The 23,676-nt window shown below is 39.1% G+C and overlaps 1 protein-coding gene across 1 annotated transcript in view; it reads left to right on the top strand.

Annotated features, from left to right (window-relative positions):
- Positions 1-50: 50 nt before the first annotated feature.
- Positions 51-23,676, top strand: part of ESRP1 (epithelial splicing regulatory protein 1) — a gene marked incomplete at its 5' end in the record, with an annotated part of 41,102 nt that continues 17,476 nt past the window's right edge. Inside the window, 10 exons of the mRNA XM_025199420.1 lie at positions 51-188; positions 987-1,100; positions 4,833-4,947; positions 12,376-12,474; positions 12,598-12,652; positions 15,014-15,124; positions 15,228-15,360; positions 15,445-15,487; positions 17,604-17,905; positions 21,151-21,369. Of these exons, the coding sequence (XP_025055205.1) occupies positions 51-188; positions 987-1,100; positions 4,833-4,947; positions 12,376-12,474; positions 12,598-12,652; positions 15,014-15,124; positions 15,228-15,360; positions 15,445-15,487; positions 17,604-17,905; positions 21,151-21,369 (1,329 nt within the window). The remainder of the gene's footprint in view (positions 189-986; positions 1,101-4,832; positions 4,948-12,375; positions 12,475-12,597; positions 12,653-15,013; positions 15,125-15,227; positions 15,361-15,444; positions 15,488-17,603; positions 17,906-21,150; positions 21,370-23,676) is intronic.

The raw sequence follows: 23,676 nt of genomic DNA, 5'->3' as shown, positions 1-23,676 counted from the left end.
GGCGTCCTGCCGGGGGAGCGGGCCGGGGCCGGGGCCGGCGGCGCTGACGGTGCCTCTCTGTCCCGGAGCTGGGGAGCCTGCACGAGGTGCTGGTGCGCCCCGAGCACCTGGCCCTGGCGGACGAGTGCAAGGAGGTGGAAGAGGAGCGCCTGGCGCTGGCCCCGCCACTGGAGCAAGCTCTCCGACAGGTGAGGGGGAGCAGGGGTGGGGAGCGAAGCCTTTGCCTTTGCGGCCTGGCCTTGGGACAGGGACGGGGACAGGCCCTGCAGCTCCTGTGCAGTGTAGTGGGGAGCAGGGTTGTGAGTCTTGATGCCCAGCCAGGTGGCCCCCGGGGCGTGTTGGGCTTCGGGTCTCTCTGCCAACTTGTCTCCAGCCTGCTCCCCTGCCTCACTGCCCCCAGCTGCAGCTTTCTAGCTAAGGTGCCACCTATAGGCCCCTTGGCGCTTGACCTGGCTCTCCAAGGAGGCGCTGGCTTTGCCCTTAGCTCTCTTAACACTTGTTGGGACTTGAGGTGCTCTTGAAAATGGGCCCCAAACCCTGAAAGGTTTTGTGAGGCACCAGGAGCCTGCATGGCCTGTACTGAGACTAGCATGTAGTGTCCTGCCTTCTCCAAGCTGCAGCCATCTGAGCGATGTGCTGAGCTACAGGAGCTGGATGAGCTGTAGCCTAGCAGTGTCCTCTCCATGAGTAGAGCCTCACTAGGAACCCTGCTCTGGCGAACAGAGCCCACCTGACCTGGTCACTTGACCTGCAGCTGGCATGTAGCCACCTCTGAAGTGAAGCACCACCCTGTGCAGGCACAGGTGCTTAATGGCTTTAAGAGTAGCCTGCAATAGGAAGGGGCTGGCTTGATGACCCAGGCAGCCCCTTCAAGCCCTCTAGGTTCATGCAAGCCAGTAATAGTATCGTAAGAGCCCTTTCTGCTTGTGTGGGGAAGGGGTTAGTGCTTTTGAGCTACTGCATGTCTGTGTCTTTGCAACTTCCAGTTTAACCAGTCTGTAAGCAATGAGCTGAATATCGGTGTAGGTACTTCCTTCTGTTTCTGTGCTGATGGACAGCTTCACATCAGACAGGTTCTGCAACCTGAAGCTTCCAAAAAGGTAGGTGGGATGGATTGGGGCAGGGAGGGCAAAGAGAGAGTGATTTGGTGTGGTATTCCTTGAGACTGATCTAAATGTGATTGATTTGATTTTTATTGAAGGTTTCATAATGTCTCTACTTCAAATTGCCTGATATTAAAATAACACAGAAATCTCTAAATAATTTTACCAGGTTCAAGGGCTGGTCTATGTAAGTGGGATATTTTGAGTTATAATCTCCTCTGGCTATGCTAGAACAAGAATGTCTATCTGGGGTTGGGGAATTAGATTGGTATAAGCACCTTTTTGCTGGTTTAGGGTAAGTCTGTTTTGGAAATTGCTTAGACAGAAATGGTACTCCTTGTGGCAGAATGTGTGACCATCTAGGAAATTGTGCTGGCTTAAATACAATAATTTAAATGAATATCCTGATATAACTTTTTCATGTAGACCAATTTTGAGACTCATTTATTGTAGCTAACATACACAAATTGATTAGTTTGTAGGACTGCAGCTAGGAATTTGTGAAAAATGTCTAGGGTTCAAGATCTTTATTTTTTTTATCTTTGCAGTTGTACACGCTGGGCTTTGAGACTTTGAACCCATGCCTAGGTTTGGTAGCTTCCTATCTTAATATATTCAGTTTATACTCTAACAGTGGTATTTTCCTGTATTTGTAAGGAACTGACCAGCGATCAGGACAACGATGTGAAGGAACCCCAGTTCTTACATAGCTGTCCCTCCGCTGTAGCAAACAAATACAAAAAATACCACAGGTCCATGTTTCAGTATAGGTGGGACTAAGGATGTTTTAAGAATTAGGGGAATGCAGTTTCAGTAATGTGTATATAATCCCATCTTTCACTTGCTGCACCTAGTAGCAATCTCAGTACATTATGTTTTGTCCAGTACCTGTTACTTTAGAAGGCTAAAGCATGAGGATAACAATGCAACTGATCTTCTTACTGCTGTAAGATTACAATATAAGATTTGGTTGTCAATGATTTTTTGGTATGTTATGTCATTCCAAGAAAGTCAGTCCCCTAATATTTTAATAGAGTGTACTGCTACATTATGAATCATACTACTACAGTTCATACTACTGTATGCATTGATGTAGAATTGTCTTTGTAAAGAGTATTGGGGGGGAGTAAATTGTGATGCATCTTATCTCTTTGTACAACAGAACTAGTTATCAAATTTATGTATGGTTTACCTAGTTCCATCTTTCAGTGGAAAATATAGGAAATTGGAAAATATAGATTATAACACCTCCCCCAGATTTCTGAAAATTCTTTGTCACTTTAGTTCATGAGATCTTTAGGATAGGCTTTGTCTTTCTCTATATACTCAAGTATTGGCCTAAATTTTAAGATTTGTAGCAAAAAAATCTTTAGGAAGGCCCTGAATGTCTGTTTTGGATGGTCAACTTGAGCCACTGCCACAGCCTGGTTTTTTAAATCATTGCTACCATGTGTATGCAGGTTCAAATTATGTTGAAAGTTTGAGTAGAGCTATTCATTTGGTGTAAAAAGAGAAGAGAACCAGTGTCATTAAATTAAAACTGAGACATTTCTAAAGGCTGAGGTCCTGCATATCCTTTATCAAAAGGAACAGAAGTGACAATGAAAAAAAATCTGTTTTTTACACTTAAAAATAAGGCCCAGATTAGCTCTTTACTTGCTTCATATTTTGAAGAGAAGCAAGATCTTGCTATTTAACTTCTGTAATGGGATAAATAGTTAGGCCGTAGTGTGTGCACATGCATTTGACTGCTGAAATATGCAAACACAATAAATAATTGAGTTAATGATGTCTCTCTTGTACCTGTTCTTCTTGCAGAGGAGGACAACACAGAGACTTGCCAACCTTTGTGATGGCCTTACAGTTAAATGCAAACTTCTTGAAAATGGGTGGGGTTTGAATCATGTAGTCATAGACCTGTTTACATCCAAGCCAAAAAATCTGTTATTACTTCAAATTAGATCCCAACTTGTTAGAGCCTAACATCTAGCTTTCCTCTCACATGTGCATCCACCCTGTCATTCTATTAATGAATGTATTGTGACATTGGATAGTCTTTAAATTGTGGAGGTAAGGATCTTGTCCTGATGATCCTGAAATAAGGTCCTCGACAACTAAACAGAATATAAAACCTTACAGTTGTAGCAGCATTTGGGGAAAGTGATTTTTTTTTTTTTTTTTCCAGCTAGGTACAAATAAGAACTCAAATATAAACACACACTATCTGTGCTAATTCTTTACCAAAAATAAGAGGACAGGAGGATCTGTTAAACTGCCGGATACTAATTTTCTTCTCCAGTCTAATAACCCTGTATTTCTGTGCATGAATGTATACACTGCCAAATGTCTCATAGCACACACATGTCATGGCGCAGCCACACTCTAGATCTACTTTATTTAATTTACTCTGTAAGGCAGTGTTAAATTAGTTATACATGGAAATAATACCTTGTATCTACAATATATTCCATTAATTCAGAGTTCCATTCTCTTAAGCCGTTGTTCGATCATCAGAAAGGTAATATCTGAAAATGTCACTATCCTAAAATACACTGCAAGATACCATCCTGTTGCATTCTCTGATCTGAGTTTCATGTGGTAGTGGTTTAAATAGAAAATATATAACCTGATAATTATATGCTTATGTTTATATTCAATGTACTTGACAGCTGACCTGCATTCTGTCTGTTACTCATGAGTATCCTATAAGATGACTCCAAGATTCCAGACCTCTAAGTACCTGTCTTTTTAATCCAGACACCACAAATGTTTCCCTTCTCTCCCCCTGCTCTCCCTTCAGATGTGGAATATTTCTTCCTGCCCCCAAACTCAATAAATAAGAGGGCTAGCTGTAAATGGGTGCACAATAATCAAGTATAGTCCTAGAAGATTTAAAGAATTCAAGATATAAAACTTAAAAACTGTGACTTTTTTCCATCTAAAAAGCTATTACAGATTACTTGCAGAGGTCATCCTGTATTCTTTTAATTTCCCTCCAAATTTTGTGCAGTTGCATTCATCATAATTAAGGAAGCCTGTCTCAAAAGTAGACAGTGAAGGCTTTACAAATAAATTAAGTCTGTGTTATATGTAGTAGCATAACATTTACAGAGTTTGTGGGCCTAAAGGCTTTTATTGGCCCTCATTTGAGATAAGGCACATAACTCACTCTTGACTTTACAGGTTGGGAGTGGTGTATTCATCAAATACCAGCCGACAACTTTTACATCACAATTACATAGTCTCAGTGTTACAAAGTGTCAGAATAAATAGTTGAAATGTGATTTGTACTCTGAAAACTCAATCTGTCTATAAAGCATCTTCTCATCTTTCAAAATCTGATTGGGGTCCATAAATTGAACTATCTGCCCTCTGGCTTCTAAGGATGAAACTTGGAACCAAGAGCTATTAAAATGTTGCAATAGTACCTATATGTTCTCCCACAGATGCATTGGATCTGCAGGACTAGTAACAGTAGCCAATAGGCTGCAAAAACCTTTCCTTCTGCCTGTAATGGAAGCATATATTTATGGTTATACAGTAAACAGATCTTTTTTAATAAGAACATCAGAGCTGTACTTAAACTGCTGAGAAAAATCTTAAAAAAAGTTTACTATAACTGGGCATGTGTACATATTTTTCTCTTACTTCAAAACTTTTAAAGTGTGGAAATAACCCCCACAAAGATGGAATTCACCTTAATTAACAGCAACTATCTTGCTCTTACAGAATATCTTACTGCCTGAATGCTTCTACTCTTTTTTCGATTTGAGGAAGGAGTTCAAGAAGTGTTGTCCTGGCTCACCTGACATTAGCAAACTGGATGTTGCAGTCATGACGGAATGTATCCTTTTAAAAATTGCATCTTTTTTTGTTGCAGTAGTAACGTCGTACTTCTAACAAGAATAGTGTCAGGGACTACTAGAATGTTTACCATGGTTATTCAGAAATGGCATAATTTAATAAACCACACTGAACCCAAGTGGATTTCCTATTAAAGATGGCACTCTCTATAGGAGTCATGGAAAAAAATATAGTGCCTTGCAAAAAGCTTCACTAGAACTTTAAATAGTAAGAGATTTGGAAGGAATTTCATCTTCTATTTTCTGTCTCCTAGTTTTGGACTATAATGAATAGCTAATTCATTGTTTTCTTTAATGGAAAGTTATGCTAAATCTGGATCCTGGTTTATTTTAATAACTAAAATGAATCATAACTACAACTGTTGCATGCTCAGTGCATTCAGTATGTCAATTTTTATCATACTTTATAGATATTAGATGATCATGGCTGTTCTGGGACCTTAGTTTAATTTTTTATATTTATTTCTAAAATGATTATTGTGTTTAATCTCTGAATAGTACATGCTTGTTTTCAGTACCTGTGTTATACACATTTTGATGTAAACTCTACTTGGATACCCTACAAAATGTAGGGGATGCTAGCAATACTTGAACATACTGCCTTCCCTCTGCTTCATAGATGTCAGTGTGGTTAAAATGGATTTCCAGAATGGTTCTCAAGTAGGCAGTAACCTAATTTTATAGTTCTCTTAAACAGTGTTTACTATGTGACTTCTTTTTTTCTGTGCATGCCTGGGCAGCACATAGAAACTTAAACTGAACTTCAAAACAGTAGATAGAAAAGATGTTCCTCCTGCTTTGCTTGTGCCTAGTATGTCTTTTCACTGTCCTGTTCTGTATCTCTAAGCTCAGAAATAGTGGGGGGAACAGTGTTTTTCAACTGATACATTCAAAGGGAGGCAGCAAATGCTAGGAGGAAGAGAAGGAATTAAAAATGATTTTCTTAGTTCTCAAAGCTAGAATAAATGTTAATGGGGAGAAACAGTTGGACAAAATCATCTAGATGCATCTCCTCCTTTGACATGTACAGTGGTTGGCATTTATCAATTTTTGCCACATAGTGATATCTGAGACACTACAACCTTTCCTCAGTAGAAAATGAATAGAAATAGAGAATAACTGCAGATTTGGGGTGGGGGTTTGTTTTCATGCAACTGTGTGGCAACAAGGCTTAAAATGCCAGTGCTACAGCAGCTACTAACGAGCTATGGAATCGGATGTTTGAAGTAGTCTGTTCTTTGAGTCCAGAAATCTGAATTAGTGTAAATACTATAACTCTTCCAGTAAGGAAGCAGTTACTTGCTTATCCTGCTATCCTAAAGCAAAAAAAGGTAGGTGTGGATCTGTGAATATGTAGTATATGGAGTTCTGCATAATACAGGAGCACGGTAATGTTAAGTCCTTGCTTTTACATGCTAGGAATTTAGTAGGAATATTTGTTTTCTATTCTGAAGAGTTCATAGCTTAAGGATGATCTTCCAGTATCTCTGAACAATAAGCTACTTTGAAGAAATTGCACCAGTGAAATACTGAGTTCACATAGAAGGTATATAAGGGAGCTGGTGTACATTATGACATTTTATATTTCCTGAGTAGGAGGATCCTAACAAAAGTTTGCTGATAACTGGTTTTCTTGACCCTATTTCGTAGTGTCATGACTTGCCTAAGAATCTGACCAAAAGATTTCCATGGCCATATGCCTGCAAATATTGTTAGACCTCCTTTGGGAAGAGTTTGAACAGAAGTTACAATGCCAGGTGTTGCCTGAAACTTAGTCTCTTCTAATTTCATCATCACTATAGCCACCAATGAAACTTGAACAAAGTGAATGATTGTTTGGTGGACCAGGTGTGTGTGTGTGTGTGTGTGTGTGTGTGTGTGTGTGTGTGTGTGCACGCTCATGTGCACTGAAATTCTTTGATACAGATCTGCATTGTGGACTTGAAAAAACTAGTTAGCAACACCTTTCTTTAAGCATATAATTTAGAGTGTTGTTTTGGTCTGTGAGTTTTGTCAGCTCTCTTGTTCTCAGTTATTTGTCTGACTTCTGTATTTCTGTTCCACCATTAGCTCTTTGTAAATCTACTCAGTTTGCCAAAATACTTAGTCTTTTTCTATGTGTTTCTGTAATGTGCTTTAAATTATTTGTCAGGAGGAATAGCACTTCCTTGGGCTACACTGCTGTTTGGTAGGGTTTTCATCTGCTAGAAACATCCATCAACTCATTTCAAGATTTTGGGAAGATCATATAAATGATTTTCTGACTTACAAAACAAATGTCAATAGGTCAAAAACATGTCTGGTCTTCAAAGATCTGCCAAAACAAATTAAACTATGTCCTGGTTATTACTAACAATACAAACTGGCCCATTTCACTTAAATTGCTACACTAGATAGTTTAATTCAACTATGATACAATTTTGTAGCAAAGATGAGCAGATTGAGTAGAAAACTAACTCGTATGAACTTGGCATGAGTGGCATGAAATCATTTGGAAACTTCTGTATATTAGAGCTGTATAATACAGAATGCTACCAAAATTAGAGTGGTTCCCTTGTATGCTCTCTTTGAGTGAACACATAGATGACAGTACTTATTTGTATTGGGAAATGCATCATTAGTTAACTGTTTAGTTGAAAACATTTAAGTCCATGGCATAAATCAGCCAACTGCAAGTTATGATGCCTGACAATATATTTTGTTATGGGGAAGGTAACCTTTTCTGGGAAAGAGCCGAGAGATATTGAACTGAATATCCAGAGGAACTTGACAGTCAACTGGATCAGCAAGCTACATGAAGTCCGTTGAAATTGGAATCCCTTTGTTACGAGACTTTGGTTTTCCTGTGAACACTCTAATCTATTTTTTTTTAAACCCACATAATACAAATCATTAGTTTGTTCTCATGAGCAAAATATAACCCTTTATTTTTAAGAAAGGAAAACTAGCAATAGTTAAAACATTTTCTAATTCAAGAAATTGAGGGAGAACTGAGACTAGCTGTGAATCTCTTACGTTTCAGATAAATATTTCTGTTCTTGGCTGTTTGAGATCATAAAAATTAGCCAAATAGTGTGCGAGAGATTTTTGTTTATTTAGTGTGACCATACAAATGAAAGTAATGTAGCAGTAACAAGAAAGTTAACTTCAAAGAAAAGCCATTAGAGAAATCATGTTCTTCTGGAAAAGAAGTCAGGGTTATCCAAAAAAGAATTTACCTTTTTGTATAAGTATATGTACAGAAAGCTCAGCAGTGTTCTTGCACTTTACATACCTTGCTAACTCACTCCCTTTGATTTGCAAACCTTGCTAAGCCAGTTCACACTGTCATGAATGCCTTGAGGGTGGAGTGAATAAAGCTTGCGTGACTAAATTTAGTCAGATCCTCCTTTCCTTCAAGATCAGGCCTGTAGAAGCCATTACATGACAAGCAGCTGGAGAAGATGCAGAGGATACAGTTGGAGAAGAACAGCTGCTTTGCTTATTTCTGCATTAGGTTAGTGTGAAGATAAATAAGAATAGGAAATATGTTTATGGATGAACAGTCAACTACCTCAAAGACTGCACTCCTGTTCTGTTGCTAGTGTTTTTTGTATCTGTGTGCATGTCCTTTTTTTTCCAAAAGCAAATGAAAATCAGGACATGCTGCATAAAATCTGAATAACAATAACAGCAAAAAAAATCTCAACAAGGTAGTAAAAAAACAAACAAACCTGTCTGTCTCCCAGTTATAAACAAGAGCAGTTAAACTTCTAATTTTTGATAATTCATCTCCTGGTAGTGCCTGGGACAACTTGAATTGGAACCACATTGTGATATACACTGTAAAAATAAAATAAATCATGTCCTGAAGGACTTAAAATGGATAAAACAAAGGGAAAAGAGGATGGACTAAGCAGAAAGACAAGAGATGGAGAAACATGGTAGGCGTGATAGGAAGAAGGGAGAAAATACAATTTAGGTGAAGGTGGGAAGTGTAGGTCCAACACCATGAAGGAGAGTACTGGAAACAGCTTATTCTCCTTGTCTGCAAAAATGAACCTAAGGTAGAGCTAGTTAAGAATCTCCTTCAAAGCTACAGGAGGTGTCAGCTGGAGTAAAATTCTGTAGTTCCTTGTTTCTGTACTTGCATAGCAGCTATGCCTTGCCTCTTGATCAATTTAAAATACAGATGCACTCATGTGTAATGTAATAAATAGACCCTACATCTATATATTGTCTATAGAGTTTAGTTATGCTGGACTAGTTGCCATTCACAATGAAAAGCCTTTACAACTTTAAATATCAATTCAAACTCTTCACAGAATCATAGAAAACTAGGCTTGGAAGGAACCTCAGGAGACCATCTAATCCAGCCCCTTGCTCAAATCAGGAGAATCCCCAACTAGATCATCATGGCCAAGACTGTTTTGCCAGGTCTTAAAAACTTCCAACGATGGAGATTATACAGCTTCTCTGGGTAACCTATCCACTGTTTTGCTACCCTCCTAGTGAGAAGTTTGTTTGTTTTTTTCCTAATATCTAACCTAAACTTCGCTTGCTGCAGCTTGAGACCATTGCTTCTTGTTTCGTTACCTACTACCACTGAGAACAGAGTAGCTCCATCCTGTTTGTAACCATCCTTCAGGTAGTTTGAAGACTGCTATTAAATCCCTCTTCTCCAGACTAAATAAACCCAGTTCCATCAGCCTCTCCTCGGGAGTCTTGTGCCCCAGCCCCCTAACATGTCTGTTGCCCTCTGTTGGACTCTCCAGTTTGTCCACATCCTTTCTGTAGTGCAGGAAGTAAAAGTGTGGAAGAAATTGCTTCTCTTCCCAAAATGAAACTATACATCTATATATCTGATCCATTTAAAAAAAGCAAACTGTTTTTGAAATCTGTGGAATGTTCTTTACTTCAAAATCACTTTTTCTCCTAAAGTAAAAAACCTAAAACTTGTAAAGTGGGATGGTGAAAAATCATTGAAATGTAAAACCATTCATATGTGCTTGGCAGCTGTATGTGAATACAAGCCTTTGTCAAGAATAACTTTGTTGCCAACAATCTTGTAATATGTACACAGAAATCTATTTTCCACTTAACCAGTGTTCCAAATGAATGAAAACTGATTCCAGTTAGTAAGAAGCAAAGTAGTGAAAATGTTTCTCTCATCATTCACCAACTCTCACTAATGTTGATTTTTAACTTTCCTTTTTTCTCTTACTTTAGCTAAATAACTTGTTAGCATAACTCATTTCTTGTATCCGAACTGAACCCCTGTGTTTACACTACAAATATTTCCTGAAGCTCCCTAGTAGCACTGGTTAATATTTTCTGTGAACATTTTCAAAGAAAGTGTACAGTACTTAGGCTGCATAAAATATATGCACTGTTGTTTGGCACTTGTTTCATTAAAAAATGAATCTCAATTTTTAATTTCCTAATAAATAGGGAAACCACTCATTCTATTTAAATGTAAAGTGATTTTTACCTTTCTCTGTGAACACTGGATGTGTTGAAAAGGGATACTGTAGGTTGGTATTAGTCAGGACTCTTGTCTGCCTTCTATATCAGGAAAAGAAGTGAGGAATTCTAGACTGAAGGAGTAATTTTTAAGAATAGATTCTCTTAAACTTTGCTTAATTGTTTTTGAGGGGAGAAAAAGCCATCTATAACTTTTAATTGTATTTATTAGAGCAGGGCTGTCCAACTGGTGGCTTAAGAGCTGTATGCCGCCCCTGAAGGGTTAATGAAGGGTTAATTTGTGGTCCCCTGGCTTCTACCCAGCTGCCATTTCTTTCTCCACTGCAGAGGGCAATGTGGTACAGCACAGTACAGACCATGGCCTGGGGCTGCTGAGCAGGGTGGCACACTGGTGGAGCCCAATGGCTAGGGAGTTGAGGGTGAGGCTGCAGCACCCATGTCCTGCACAACATGCAGCCCTCCACTGATGTGCCCCAGGGGGAGTATGGACCCTGACTGGTTGGAAGTTGAACAGCCCTGCATTAAAGTATGATATTAGAACATTAAAACTTCTAAATTGGACACTTGGGTAGAAAAACATCTAGCAAAACATATTAGGTAAGGAAAGCTATCCATGGGGGGGGGGGGGGGGGGGCAGAAATATTTCATGGTATCTTGAACTAAGCATCCAACATAAAAAACAGTCTAGGTATTTTTTTTAAAACATATGTATTATTATTGTTGTTGTTATTAGTTTGGGAAGAGAACTTGAAGATTAGAACTCGCCAAAACGCACAAACCCCAGACAAAATCTATTTGGCTCATTTAGTCTTAAACTCATGTGTTTCTGGGTCCACAGTTAGTGGTCAGGGCCATGCTTCTGGCTTTGATTTTTTTTTCTTCTTTTTTTTTTTTTAGTAGAGATTTCAAAATGCCCCATGTATATTTTAAATGAAAAACCATCTCTAAGGTCATGAGTTGTTACACCACATGTATAACACTTCCCTCGTTAATTTTCTGTACCCCAGTTCCTTGTAGTTTGTGTCTTTAGCGAAGTGAGATTTTTTTTTCCAACTCCAAAAGGCAAACGGCATGAAATTTTTTTTCTAACAGCTTTATGTGAAAGCAACCAACCAGATTTTTAGAAGTAGGATCATTTCTTCCTTCCCTCCCACCTACCTGTTTCCAAAATACTTTATCTAACTGGGGACAACTGCAGAACCTTTTAATGTACTCCATAATGGAAACAATGGTTTCGTTTTCTTCACTTGGATAGCAGTGCTGCAAAGATAGTGTCCAGTGTTCCCACAAAATGCCTTTCCTGACCCTTTTAATTTTCTCATCCTTGTCATTCACTTCTACTTATTTCAAATAATGGATCAAGTTACTGTTTCACTAGGGTAATGTGCCCTTACCCAATTCTTGCTACATCTCAATACCAGGTGAGCAGGGTTTTTTGGGGTTTTTGTTTGGTTTGGTTTTAAAACTTGTAGAAGTGGACAAGGTGCCATGAACTGCATCTTTGTATAAAGTGTATGGTAAAGGCAAGGAATGAATGACTTGTAAGGGACTGTTTCCTGTATGATCTATATTTAAATACTGTGACCTTAGTTTAAGCTTAGGGATATGGTTTTAACTCAGCCTTTTTCCTCCCTCATTAAGCATAGCATACTAGAATCTTGCATTTGAAATAACTAGAGTCTGTGCAACTTTCACCCAGATCTACCAAATATCTTACATTTGTTGCTGGGATCTCCACTGTTGCCAAATGCTTTCTGAAGTGATCTTGTGTTAAGTAATGGTGACCGAGGATTAATGTAGCTGCATTTTTATTCAAATCATGAATGAGAATGGATTAAATGTTATGTTGATGGAGTCAATGGCAATATGAATGTTTGGCCCTAGGGTGGGAGAATTCTTTGGTAACAAACTTACTCAATAACTATTGACTTAACTCCAAAATATAGATTTAAATCTTGACAAGAGGAATCCAACATTTCACTATGGAGCTTCTCAGGTTGAAGATATGGGCAATATTATTTTAACATTAATTTCGGAACCATACAGTAAGTGGCCATAGTAAAATAGTTTGCTTTTTTGCATTTTTGTTTTTGTGGTTTTTTTTGTTGTTTGGGGGTTTTTTGCTTTCTTGTATGCTGGATAAAAATAATTTCTGATATGTTTTGTAGATCACAGATTTTCAGATCCAGAAAGGGTGAACTACAAATTTGAGAGTGGTCCCTGGTACGTACCTCCCCTTCTTTTTGGACATAAGCCTTCACAGCATCCCTGAAACCAGACCTACTCTTAAAATTCTGTATTTGGCTACATTTGCAAAGGTTGTCTTTTGCATTTGTTCATATACCCTCTTATGTTTCTGGGCAGCCTGTTTTGCAAGAACCCGGTAAGTAGTTTAATTAGGAGGAGGGACAAAGAGATGAAAGATATGGTAAAATAAAACCAGATGCTGAACATCTTTTTTTCATCTTATTTGTTACTAGCTGCTAGTTTCTGGACTGTGCTCATTATCATCATGAATAGTGAACACACTCTGCTATTATATAAGAATGATTTTAAACTCTTGTTAAACAGCCTCTTAATATTGGCTTTCATTTTAAAGTAATGATATGAAAAGTAATTGCTGCTAAATACAGCACAACTGTAAACATTTTCCTGCATGCATGAATCTAAAGATACTGACAGGCAATGGGAGTTCTATGAGTAAATTACATAAATATAATGTCCTTTTTAAAATGTTTTCAGTGATGATGACAAAGCTTAGATAATTACAATTAAGGTACAAGCCTCTTAATGATTTTTCTCACCTGTTTAGCAAATGAGCTTCTTTTGATATCATTAAGTTACTAGTACTTTTTAAGTACTTTTTGCCCACAACAGACTGATATTAGATCTGCCCTTTATATTCATGAATGATCTTGAAAAGGAAATAAGCAGGGTGTTATTGAGAGAGGGAAATGCTATAAAATGGTATAAAAGATGATAAATCTTGGTAGCAAATAGCAAAATGAGATTAATTACAGAAAAGTTCTTTAAGGGGAAAACAGACTGCAGTAACAAAATAGAGAGTAATGATAGTTGGCAGATTAGGTGAGAGCTTGCAGTGTGGCAAAAGAGAAATTACATTTACTTTCAGAGTTGTCTGTAGTCAGAGATCTGTAGTCAGAAATGTTAAGCACTTGTATTCTGAAATAGCAGGGATTTTGTGCCTTCCTATATGTTCTTGTTCATCTTCTAGCTTTCTATGCATGTGCCTTAAACATATTCATTAATGCTTGAAATGGACTTAGAGACCAAAATGCACAAAATCAAAATTCTGTCCTTTTTCAAAAAAATTCTCTATGAAGTGAGTCCACCTCTATTGCTGTTGAATAACCCATTGCCCTTTATAATGAGCTGGATAGCTTCACTCACTTTCTTCCCCCATTTTCGCTATTACTGGCAAAAGTGATGTAGAGGAGTCTTAATAATAAGAGAGAACTTTATTTCTGGATCCCAGTTACCTGATGTGGGCCAGGGTCATGAGAGACGAATACTGTCTCATTAGGAAGGGCAGTATCCATATGACAGACAAAAGCTGCTTAAATTTCAGTAGAACCATCATCATTAAAGGGAACTAATAAGAGAATAGAGTGATTATGTGAAAAGTAATTTTACTACAGTGCAAGTATTGCTCCCAAAGCTAAGCAGCATAACAAAAGCTCATGCAACTTCCAAGCCAGTACAACTGTCCATGGCTCCTCTAGGAAGATAATCAGCCATGGGAAATGTTCCTTATAGCTCGGGCTGGGCCAATTTGTAGCTGTCACAAGTTCCCTATTGATGCCAACCAGCTGCTGCTAGCTGAGCTACTCCTGCACTTGAGAAGTCATTGTAGCTTCTGGCCACATTGGTAGGAGGAGAAGTATGGTAATAGCATGAGCCAATGAATTGGAGTTTTAACTTCTTTGGGCAGGGACCATGTTCTGTGGTTAGGAAAGCAGCTTGTACAGCAGGGACATTGAACCATAACTGGATCTCCTTGATACCAAAGCAGTACAAATAATAATTGACACTAATTTCCCCTGTCATTTTGGCTGAGGGAGGTAACCTCCAGCTTTTATCTTCGCTTTAGAGATAGGAAAATTATACTTCCACAGTATGTGATGAAGCTTAATTTGTTGACCCTGGGAGAGCGCTATGTATGTCTAAGGTACAGTGTGTGTGAGGTGTCTTGGAGACACAAATCTAAAGGAAATGGAGGTGAGACAAGGAGGAGGGACATAGTGTTGCATGTTTTTTATATACCTCTGGACAATGGAGAATGGATGAATATATGGAAGAAAGGAAGAGGGGAGAGAGAGCATATTTGTTAACAGAAATGGAAAGGAGGGAAATTGCAGAAGGATGGAGAGAATCAGATGGAGAAGGTAGTTATGATTTTTATGTTGGTTTGCAGCTTTCCGGCCAGTGGGAAGCACTTTTGGACAAAATATGGACATAAGGTTAAGGTTGTGAATAAATGTCACAGCTCTAGTCTGTGTGTGACAGTCATTGAAGATGGGGAAGCTTCAGTATGTGACTCTCTATTTTTGTTCTTATCTGCAGCAGCAAGATGGACCTCATTGATGATAATGCTGTAATCCGAGCAAGAGGCTTACCATGGCAGTCATCTGACCAGGACATTGCAAGATTCTTCAAAGGCCTAAATATTGCCAAGTTAGTGGCCAATGGTTCTCATTACAGCTTTTTTAAGAAGAAATGGTAACTTCTCTGCTTCGGTCAGATTCTCATCCCATTTCTTATTACTTCACTCTTAAAGGGGAGGTGCTGCCCTCTGCCTCAATTCCCAAGGTAGGAGGAATGGGGAAGCACTTGTCAGGTTTGTGAGTGAAGAACACAGAGATCTAGCACTACAAAGACACAAGCACCATATGGGGAATAGGTACATAGAGGTATGTATCATTGATCTTCAAAGTATCTCCTTGATTGGGCAGCTAGCAACATGCCAAGCATAACCAGATTTCCTCTTTCCACAGGTATACAAAGCAACAGGTGAAGATTTCCTTAAAATTGCAGGAGGTAATCTGGCTCTCTTGGTTGGCAGAGTTGGGATTCTGTTCCAATAAGTGCCTGTTAGTTTATAGTTGTGAGTTAAACATTTCTGTTATACGAGGTCTGACTGGCTCATCAAATGACTAGGCAGTTGTTGCCCTGAGACTGATATTCTGCTGGCTTTGATTTGTCTTATGGTTTAGCCTCCCTTTCCTACACCCTCATCTCTACCTTTTTGCTGTGACTCATCCACATGTATAGAATCTGTGACTTCCTCTCTCAAGCAGCGTTTCCCAACCCATGGGTCACGACCCAAAAGTGGGTTGCAAGAACATATGAAAGAGTTGCAAACAAACTTTAAAAATGAATCAATGAACTTTAAAATGGATTCACCTGTAAAGGAGAAAAATGTGGGAAACCAGGGCTTTTCCCTTGCAGTCCGTAAGAGTTCCAGTTTGCAAGAGGCTGCTTGGGGGTGGGGGGGCATGGCCACCCTCTGCCCCACTTAGTGGGGGGGCTGGGACCTGGGGGAAAGAGGCAGCAGGTCAGGAGTGAGGGACACTGGGTTGGGACTGGCCATCAATGTTTACAAATGGGTCCTGGTACAAAAAAGGTTGAAAATTACTGCTCTAGAGGAGGGACTCTCTAGCCTGTGGATGTGATGTTTGACATAATGGTACTCTCATCCCTGCAGAGCTGCTATCATATAAATATTTTCTACATGTTCTTTGTTCAAACAGTCATTCTTTCAGGGATTTCTACCATTCATACTAACCTGTTCCTGAATTTGATTTGTCAGGGTGGGCCAGGTCTTCACTTGAACTGAACTTGAATCCTTTTTCAGAATAGCAATGTCTCACAGTTTCACCTGTTCTTGGATGCTACAGACAAGTCTCTGAGAGAGCAAATGTGTTGCAAATAAGAAGGGATGGGCAAAAGTGACTTTTGAGGAAGAGCCTTTCACAAATATTACAAGGATACAGAATTTTTTTGTAAATCCTCCCACGGTCTCCTTTTTTTCAGAACAGTTCTGTTAAGGTAGCGAGTAAGATAATGCTTTTAGATTAGGGCGCAGAGTTGCTATCCACATCTATAGTATTATAGTAGTAGTGGCTGTAACTTGTCAGGGTGTTTTGTTTTGTATTGGATCTCCTTGGATGGGACAATTGGGAAGCCTGATTCTCCCCTTTCACTATCCAATTACCACTCAAATAGGAATTGCCTGCTGCACTCAAGGTGCAGGAGGCCACAGTGACTCGGTACTTAGGAGGGGCATGGCTAAACTAGGGAAAAAAAAGTAGTATGTCTTGTAATTGTTCACACTGTAAAAATTAGACCTCTTTGGAGGAGAGGACTACATTTAGGCATAAGTATCCAAATGCATACCTTACCTGGTCAACTAGCTTTGAACATGTCTGGGATACTTACGTTATGGTAAAATTAGTTAAATGATGAGAGACTCATTGAGATATTGAAGGCAAAACTGGCAAGTTTCTATGAAAGTCACTGAAATATTACCTAGAGAAGTTGTGAAATCTCCATCACTGGAGGTTTTACAAGCAGATTTGACAAGCACTTGGTTACAGTGATTTAGATGGGATGATCTTGGTTTGAGCAGAGGTTTGACCATATCGCCTCTTGAGGTCCTCTTCAGTATTTTTTTTTTCTTATGATTCTGAGAAAAATGTATCAAAGTGGAACGTTCTAAAGTTCACTCTTTGCTGCTAACTCCCAAAGCAATGGCCTGGATGTATGATACCTAAGTAGCAATATTTTGGAAACGTGAATTTTAAAAAATATATATACACACCACCTGCTGCTCTGCTTCTGTGGTAAAGATTCAGATTTTGTTCATGGGCCTAGCCTGGTGTTCTCTAGTTGAATATTGACAGCTAATATTTTTCCCTTATGGGTGAGGGTGAACCTCTAATTCAAACAATTAAAGGAGCAGCATTCCTAGACTTCAAAGAGTGTTTTATATTACTATATCTCTAGCTTGCTAAGTGGATTTTGAGTGGGTGAAGTAATCAGAGTTCCAATTCTTGATCTTGGTTGTTAACTATCTGTGCAAGGATTCCTGTCTTGCACCTTTTCTCATATGGGGGTCTCAGCTTTGATTTTTTTTTTCTGTCTTTTATTAAAGGCACTTCCAATGAAGTAGCTCAGTTTCTATCCAAAGAAAACCAAGTGATTGTCCGGATGCGAGGTCTTCCTTTCAATGCAACGACAGAAGAAGTGCTAACTTTTTTTGGCCAGCACTGCCCTGTAACAGGGGGAAAAGAAGGAATCCTTTTTGTCACATACCCTGACAACAGGCCAACAGGTGATGCCTTTGTGTTGTTTGCTTGTGAGGAATATGCACAAAATGCACTAAAAAAGCATAAGGACTTGCTGGGGAAAAGATACATTGAACTCTTCAGAAGCACAGCAGCAGAATTTCAGCAGGTAGGTTAAAAATGTACATGTGCCTTGCACTGTTAAGGCCAAAGAATTGGCTATGATACTCTTTGAGGGTGCTTGAGCAATCGCTTTGTGGCTTGTGTGGGAGGGGAGGGAAGGTTGTGTGACCTTTTGTTCAGATTATGGTCTGAAAATGCACTACATAGATTCTTTCATAATCAAATTTTTTTGATTCCACTTGTTTGTGGAGCAAGCTTATTGGATCTACTGACAGTGGTTGCATTTTTATTCCTCTTAGTACCACAGGCAGCATAATTAAGAGAATCATCAACAGGACTATTCACTGCATTTTGAACTGGTCATACTTCTGGAAGCCCTTTGCAGAGACAGAGGAAGGCCTAGTCTGATTTTCAGTGTCATTGCTAGAAATAATGCTGGAGTAGAACTCTAAGCTGCTGTCGGCTACAATCAAATCTTGAAAATGGTCTACTTGACCTAGAATAGTTAGGACCCAAAAGCAGCTTTTCAATCCCATTCAGTCTCTAGAATACATTTGCATTTAAAGATAGTCTCATGCACCACTACATCTCTAACCAAATTATGAAGTGCCATCAGAAGGCTAAAATTCTCTACTCTCCAGGGATAGGATAGCACCAACATGTATCTCTGTTTTAAAGTCAAAAGGATATTTTTCATTCCAAAACATCAGGAACCTGTTGCCATTAATTTTTTGACTACGTTATAAATGAGAGGGCAAAAAATGTGTGTTTGTACTTGACAATATACTGCATTGTAACAAGTAGAAATGGAGGAATACTATGTGAACATAAAATATGATGGTAGCTATTGAAAGTGTCTTAAGTGAAATGCTAGATGCTAAATTATAACAGCCCAAAATCTTAAAACCTTAAAAAGGAGAAGGGAGGCAGAAGAAGAAGAAGAAGAAGAAAAAAAAAAAAAAAAAAGGTGATATGTGGGGAATGCCTTGTCTTTGAAGCCTAGATGAGAAGTTCTTTTCCATAAGTCTGGCCACCTGTTGCAGCCTTTTAAAATTTTAGACCTTAGAACATTTAAGATTAATGTTTTCCAGATGTTAATGATTCTACTATTTCCTTAGGTTAATGAGCATTTTATTATTTTAAATATTAGCTTGATATGCCTTATCTGTACTGTTTAGTCATGTATGTATTATCTGTACTTCATTGTTAAGCTTAATATAAAATATGACTTGAGTGGCGTTTTTTAGTTTGTTTTAAAGCTGAAGGAGGAAAACAGTCTGGCTAGTACTGGTACTCTGCATATGCTGTGGGCACCTTTTTGAGGGCACAGCTTACGTTAATTGGCTACATCCCTCTTCTGTACCAATCTCCCACCTGCACTGCTGCGAGCCCCATGTGCTGGCATGGAACCACCCTGGTCTGGGTTGAAGGTGCGCACTAGTAGGTCGGCTGGGCTGGCTCTGCGTCACTATATGGAGCTCCCAGGACTCGGCTGGAGCCGTGCACCACCAGGGGGCTCTGTTTGCTATGGCCATGAGCACCCCAAGGGTCTGCCGCTGTTGCTGCCACTGCTGGTGATGGGCTGTGCATCATGGGGGGAGAGGGGGGGGAGAGCATGTGATGGGGTCTTCCACCACATGGGGGGGCCCCCTGCCCCGCAGGCAGGAGCTCCCCTCCCCACTCGCCAGCTCCCCATTAGCATGCCACTGTGTTCAGTGCTTCCACATGGGTGTCCCAGCTAGAGTGCCAGGAGCCTGGTGGAGGTGTAGAGCCCACCTGGTTAAATGTTCATAGTTTATATGTAGTCATATGTTTTATGTGCAAAATTGCATGGGCACATGATTGCATAATTCCCCGGGAGTGTACATTTTGTCCGTGCTATTCCCATGTTTGTCAGCACCTACTATGCTGCTTAACCAGATTTTGTATTGGTATGTTCTAGAAAAATGTGGATAGGTCTCCACAGAGCGATTTCCTAGCCTAAGGGAGACCGCAGCTTTCCTCCCTCTGCCACAAACTAGAGCACACAGCTTTTCCTGTCTCCTCCCTAGTTAGGCAAGGGCAGCTCTTCCCCTTCCCCTCAGTTATCCTCCTCTTTATCTTATACTGTGTGAGCTCCCCATCCTGTTTCAGTTTTCTGTAGTCACTAGAGTGGAAAGGGTAATGCATATTAGAACTTCTTATCACATAAATAGCCTGAGGAAAATTAGATCAGCTGAGCCCATCACAGAAATATTTTTAAGGAGTCCTGTCCACTCAGCAAGTCGTGCTGAACTGACTGTTAGCAACCAACTGCATGCTAGAGTAGGTTTCTGGAGTCTTGTCCACCCTAGAGATTTGTAGAAATGTCTGACCACTGTACAGTATAGCAGCCATTCAGCATAACTGGTGGTATTAACTGTGGGGATGGATGGATATATATCTTGGCTGTTGTCACGTACACCATCTTGTTATCTAGGCCAGCTATGAGCAAACCTAGACTTTTCTAAGACTTTGCATTTTGGACAGTTCCTGTATCTGTTTACTGGTGAAAACCCAATTTAATACTTCTGTCTGTGTGGATATAAAGAAATTTCAAGTCTTGAACAGAGGAAATGTGCACTATACTGAGAGGATTGAATATTTAAGTAATTCTGTGCTGGGTTCTTCCCACTTAAGCTTATGATAGTAAATACCAAAATGTGACATGATCTTTGGACCAATCTAAGCGTGACCTGATGAACTGTGCTTCTGAACAGTCGCTTATTAAAAAGTAGCATATATTGTACTATAAAATAAAACCAATGTCCAGATTACTTTTCTTTCTCCTAATCTACAGTGTAGTTGTGCTGCATGCTGGTTAAGAGCTGCAGTTTTTATCTACCAAACAGGCAATATTTTACTGGATAGAAGCAATTCTTCCATGACTACATAATTCCCAAGTGCTCTACAAGATTTCTGGATGAAAAGCACTGTATAAATAAATATAAGATGCATATTCAGTGAGTTGCTGCTCTACTACTTTCCATGTTATGGAATGTTGATTTGCGGTTTATATGCTAAACCAAGCCAAGATGATGCTTTCAAATAAAGCAAGCCTAAACTCGTTGGGTGATTATTATATATATATTTTTTTTTAAGTGACTAGATCCTCCATAATTGGCTAGTTTGTTTTTTTGGGGTTTTTTTTTTTTTTGGGGGGGGGGGGGGGGGGGTTTGGTACAAAAACATAGAATGTTTTTGTAAGCTGTATTCTGTTTAGAGGGATAGGGGGCTTCTTTCACACCTTCTCTTGTTTCTATTTTTGTGCAGGTGCTGAACAGGTACTCTTCTACGCCTCTTGTCCCCCTCCCTTCACCATCAATCCTTCCTGTATTACCTCAGCAATTTGTGCCTCCTACCAATGTCAGAGACTGCATACGTTTGCGTGGTCTACCCTATGCTGCCACTATAGAGGACATCTTGGAATTCCTGGGAGAATTCTCTACGGATATCCGAACTCATGGAGTTCACATGGTCTTAAATCACCAGGTAGTGTGACTTAAAAAAAAATTCAGGCCTTGCTTGTCATTGTGCCAGTATTAATCTATGATCCCAAAAACTTGATCACCAGTAGGAAACCAAGGAAGAAGCTTTGGTATTCCCCCTAAATGTGCTAGGGTCAGTCACTGTTTCTGTCCTCTAAAAGCATAGGTAGTAGTAATTAAGAACTTTTTTTGAAGAAGCCAGATAGTTAAAGGCTTGCCTGTTTTAATAGTGGATCCAGTATAGTGCACAAACTAACATAATCAGACAAAAGCTAGGTATTAACTGACTTTCTTTTCTGTATGTCCCTGAAGGACTGAATAATTCAGTTGCACAATGAGTTTCAAAAACAGAATGGAAAAATGTATATTCTGAACCTAAAAAGATTTAATAGAAACAATTTTCTATTTTCTGATGGTAGGAAGTGTTCTGAACATTCTGGAAAAACTAGGGCTTTTCAAGTTGGGCATTCAAAATATCTAATAAAAACATTTTAACCCATGGGTCTTACTGCTACTTTTAACCTAGTCCAGTGTGCTTTTTCCACGTTTAGCTGGAAAAATAATGAATGTGGTGCAGAAAATTTTAAAGTGGTATTATAAATTTTTTTTTGTATGTAAACTTATATTAAACTGTGTTCAGTGTCTCAGTCCCATGCCACCTAGCCAGATTTTATGTATAATATGTAGGAAAACAATTTCAAAATGTTTGTTTATAATTTATATGGGCAGGAGAGGGAAAGTGGGCACATGCTCATAGGTCTTAGATATCCTGTGCTCCTCTGGGAGACTTGATCTCATTTGTGCCCTATATAATTGGTCACTTTTACCAATTTTTATTCTTCCAAGGGCTTATAAATTAGTCACAGCCATTCCCAATCTGCGGTATGGGTAGCACCAGTGGTATACAGGCAACCTGTCAGTGGTATGCATTAACAGATTTATTATAATTACTTTATATGACAAAAATTTGCTGGTGTTCTTAAGGTTGTAGCATTTTAAATTGTGCACCAGCAATCTGTCAGAGTTTGGGAACCGTTAAATTACATTGTTCCATCTACTTTACCAAAATTGCATACATCACTTTAAATTTGTATCAAAAGCAATGGAAACCTGAAAATGGAGAACTCTTGAGCTGCCAGTCTCTTTATTGGTCATTTTTTCTGCATAGATTTGCTTCCAATATTCCATAGCTTGAAGCAGGATTAATCACTTGTTTGTCTGACTTAATCTGCAAAGACAACAATATATATTAAAATTTGTGCCACTATCTGTCTGAAGCTGTCTCCTTTGACCAGTCCTTTATTTGAATGGTATTAGGCTTAGGTTTTAAACTGTTCTGGACAAGAACCATATTTTTTTGCTCGGGCACCAAATACACTATCAAATTTACTCACATTGATACTTTGCCTTGCTTGTCCTGTCTTCCCCACATTCACTCCTTGGCCTACAAAAGTCTAGTTAAGCTGAGGGTCCTTAGATTCGATGATGTACAAACAGGTGAAAGTTACACACCCTCCATGTCCTGTAAATTTGTCCACGGGTAGTTTGATAACAATCGCTGCTTGACCTGGAAGCATGTGTGCTTGCCTCAGTTCATCTTTATATTAATGGAGCACATTTATATTCATCTTCTAAATTAAAAGTACCTTATTAAACTGCTGCCACAGTGCACATGAAAAGTGGAAACATTTGCTTGAATTATGTACTTTGTGGAAATTTTAGCATTTAAATGTTTGCATCCAAGAACTGAAATTAATAGCTCATTGACCTGAATAGACCATTGTATCTCTACTATTGTTTTCTGGAGATAGGTTTCTACAGAACTCATAAAAGAAGGCAGCAATTTCTTCCTTTTTCAGTGAAGAAATCAGCTCTCAGTACAGAGGACTAAAACTTTCTTAGTCATTATCTACTCAAAGATATTTTTTTCCCCTCAGTATAACCTCAGATGTAAATTTTAAATGGATATAGTTGTACCTATATAGTAATAGCTTGTGTGGGCACTTTGATCACAATGTCATTTGGGGAGAGAGCTCTGGTGAATTTGAAATCCCTTCCCAAGCAAAACAGGTTTAAACTGATAAAGACTTCCCTCATGCTGGAGTGAAGGTGCCCCATTGTGGAGAACAATTCTGGTATAAATCTATCAATCTCAATTAATTCCTTTTAAGGAAAGCTTCTTGATTTATACTTTTTATTAGGTCTGCACCTATCTAAGGCTAATAATAGGGCTGGGACAAAGCCTCTTATTCTGGGATCATACAAATAACAAGCCCATTGTCCCACCCTAAGCACCTGGGATGTATGGAGA

The sequence above is a fragment of the Alligator sinensis genome, unplaced genomic scaffold (assembly GCF_000455745.1).
Source record: "Alligator sinensis unplaced genomic scaffold, ASM45574v1 scaffold273_1, whole genome shotgun sequence".
Taxonomy (NCBI): domain Eukaryota; kingdom Metazoa; phylum Chordata; order Crocodylia; family Alligatoridae; genus Alligator; species Alligator sinensis.
Note: the sequence above shows the minus strand (reverse complement) of the source record. Positions and strands in the feature narration are given on the sequence as shown.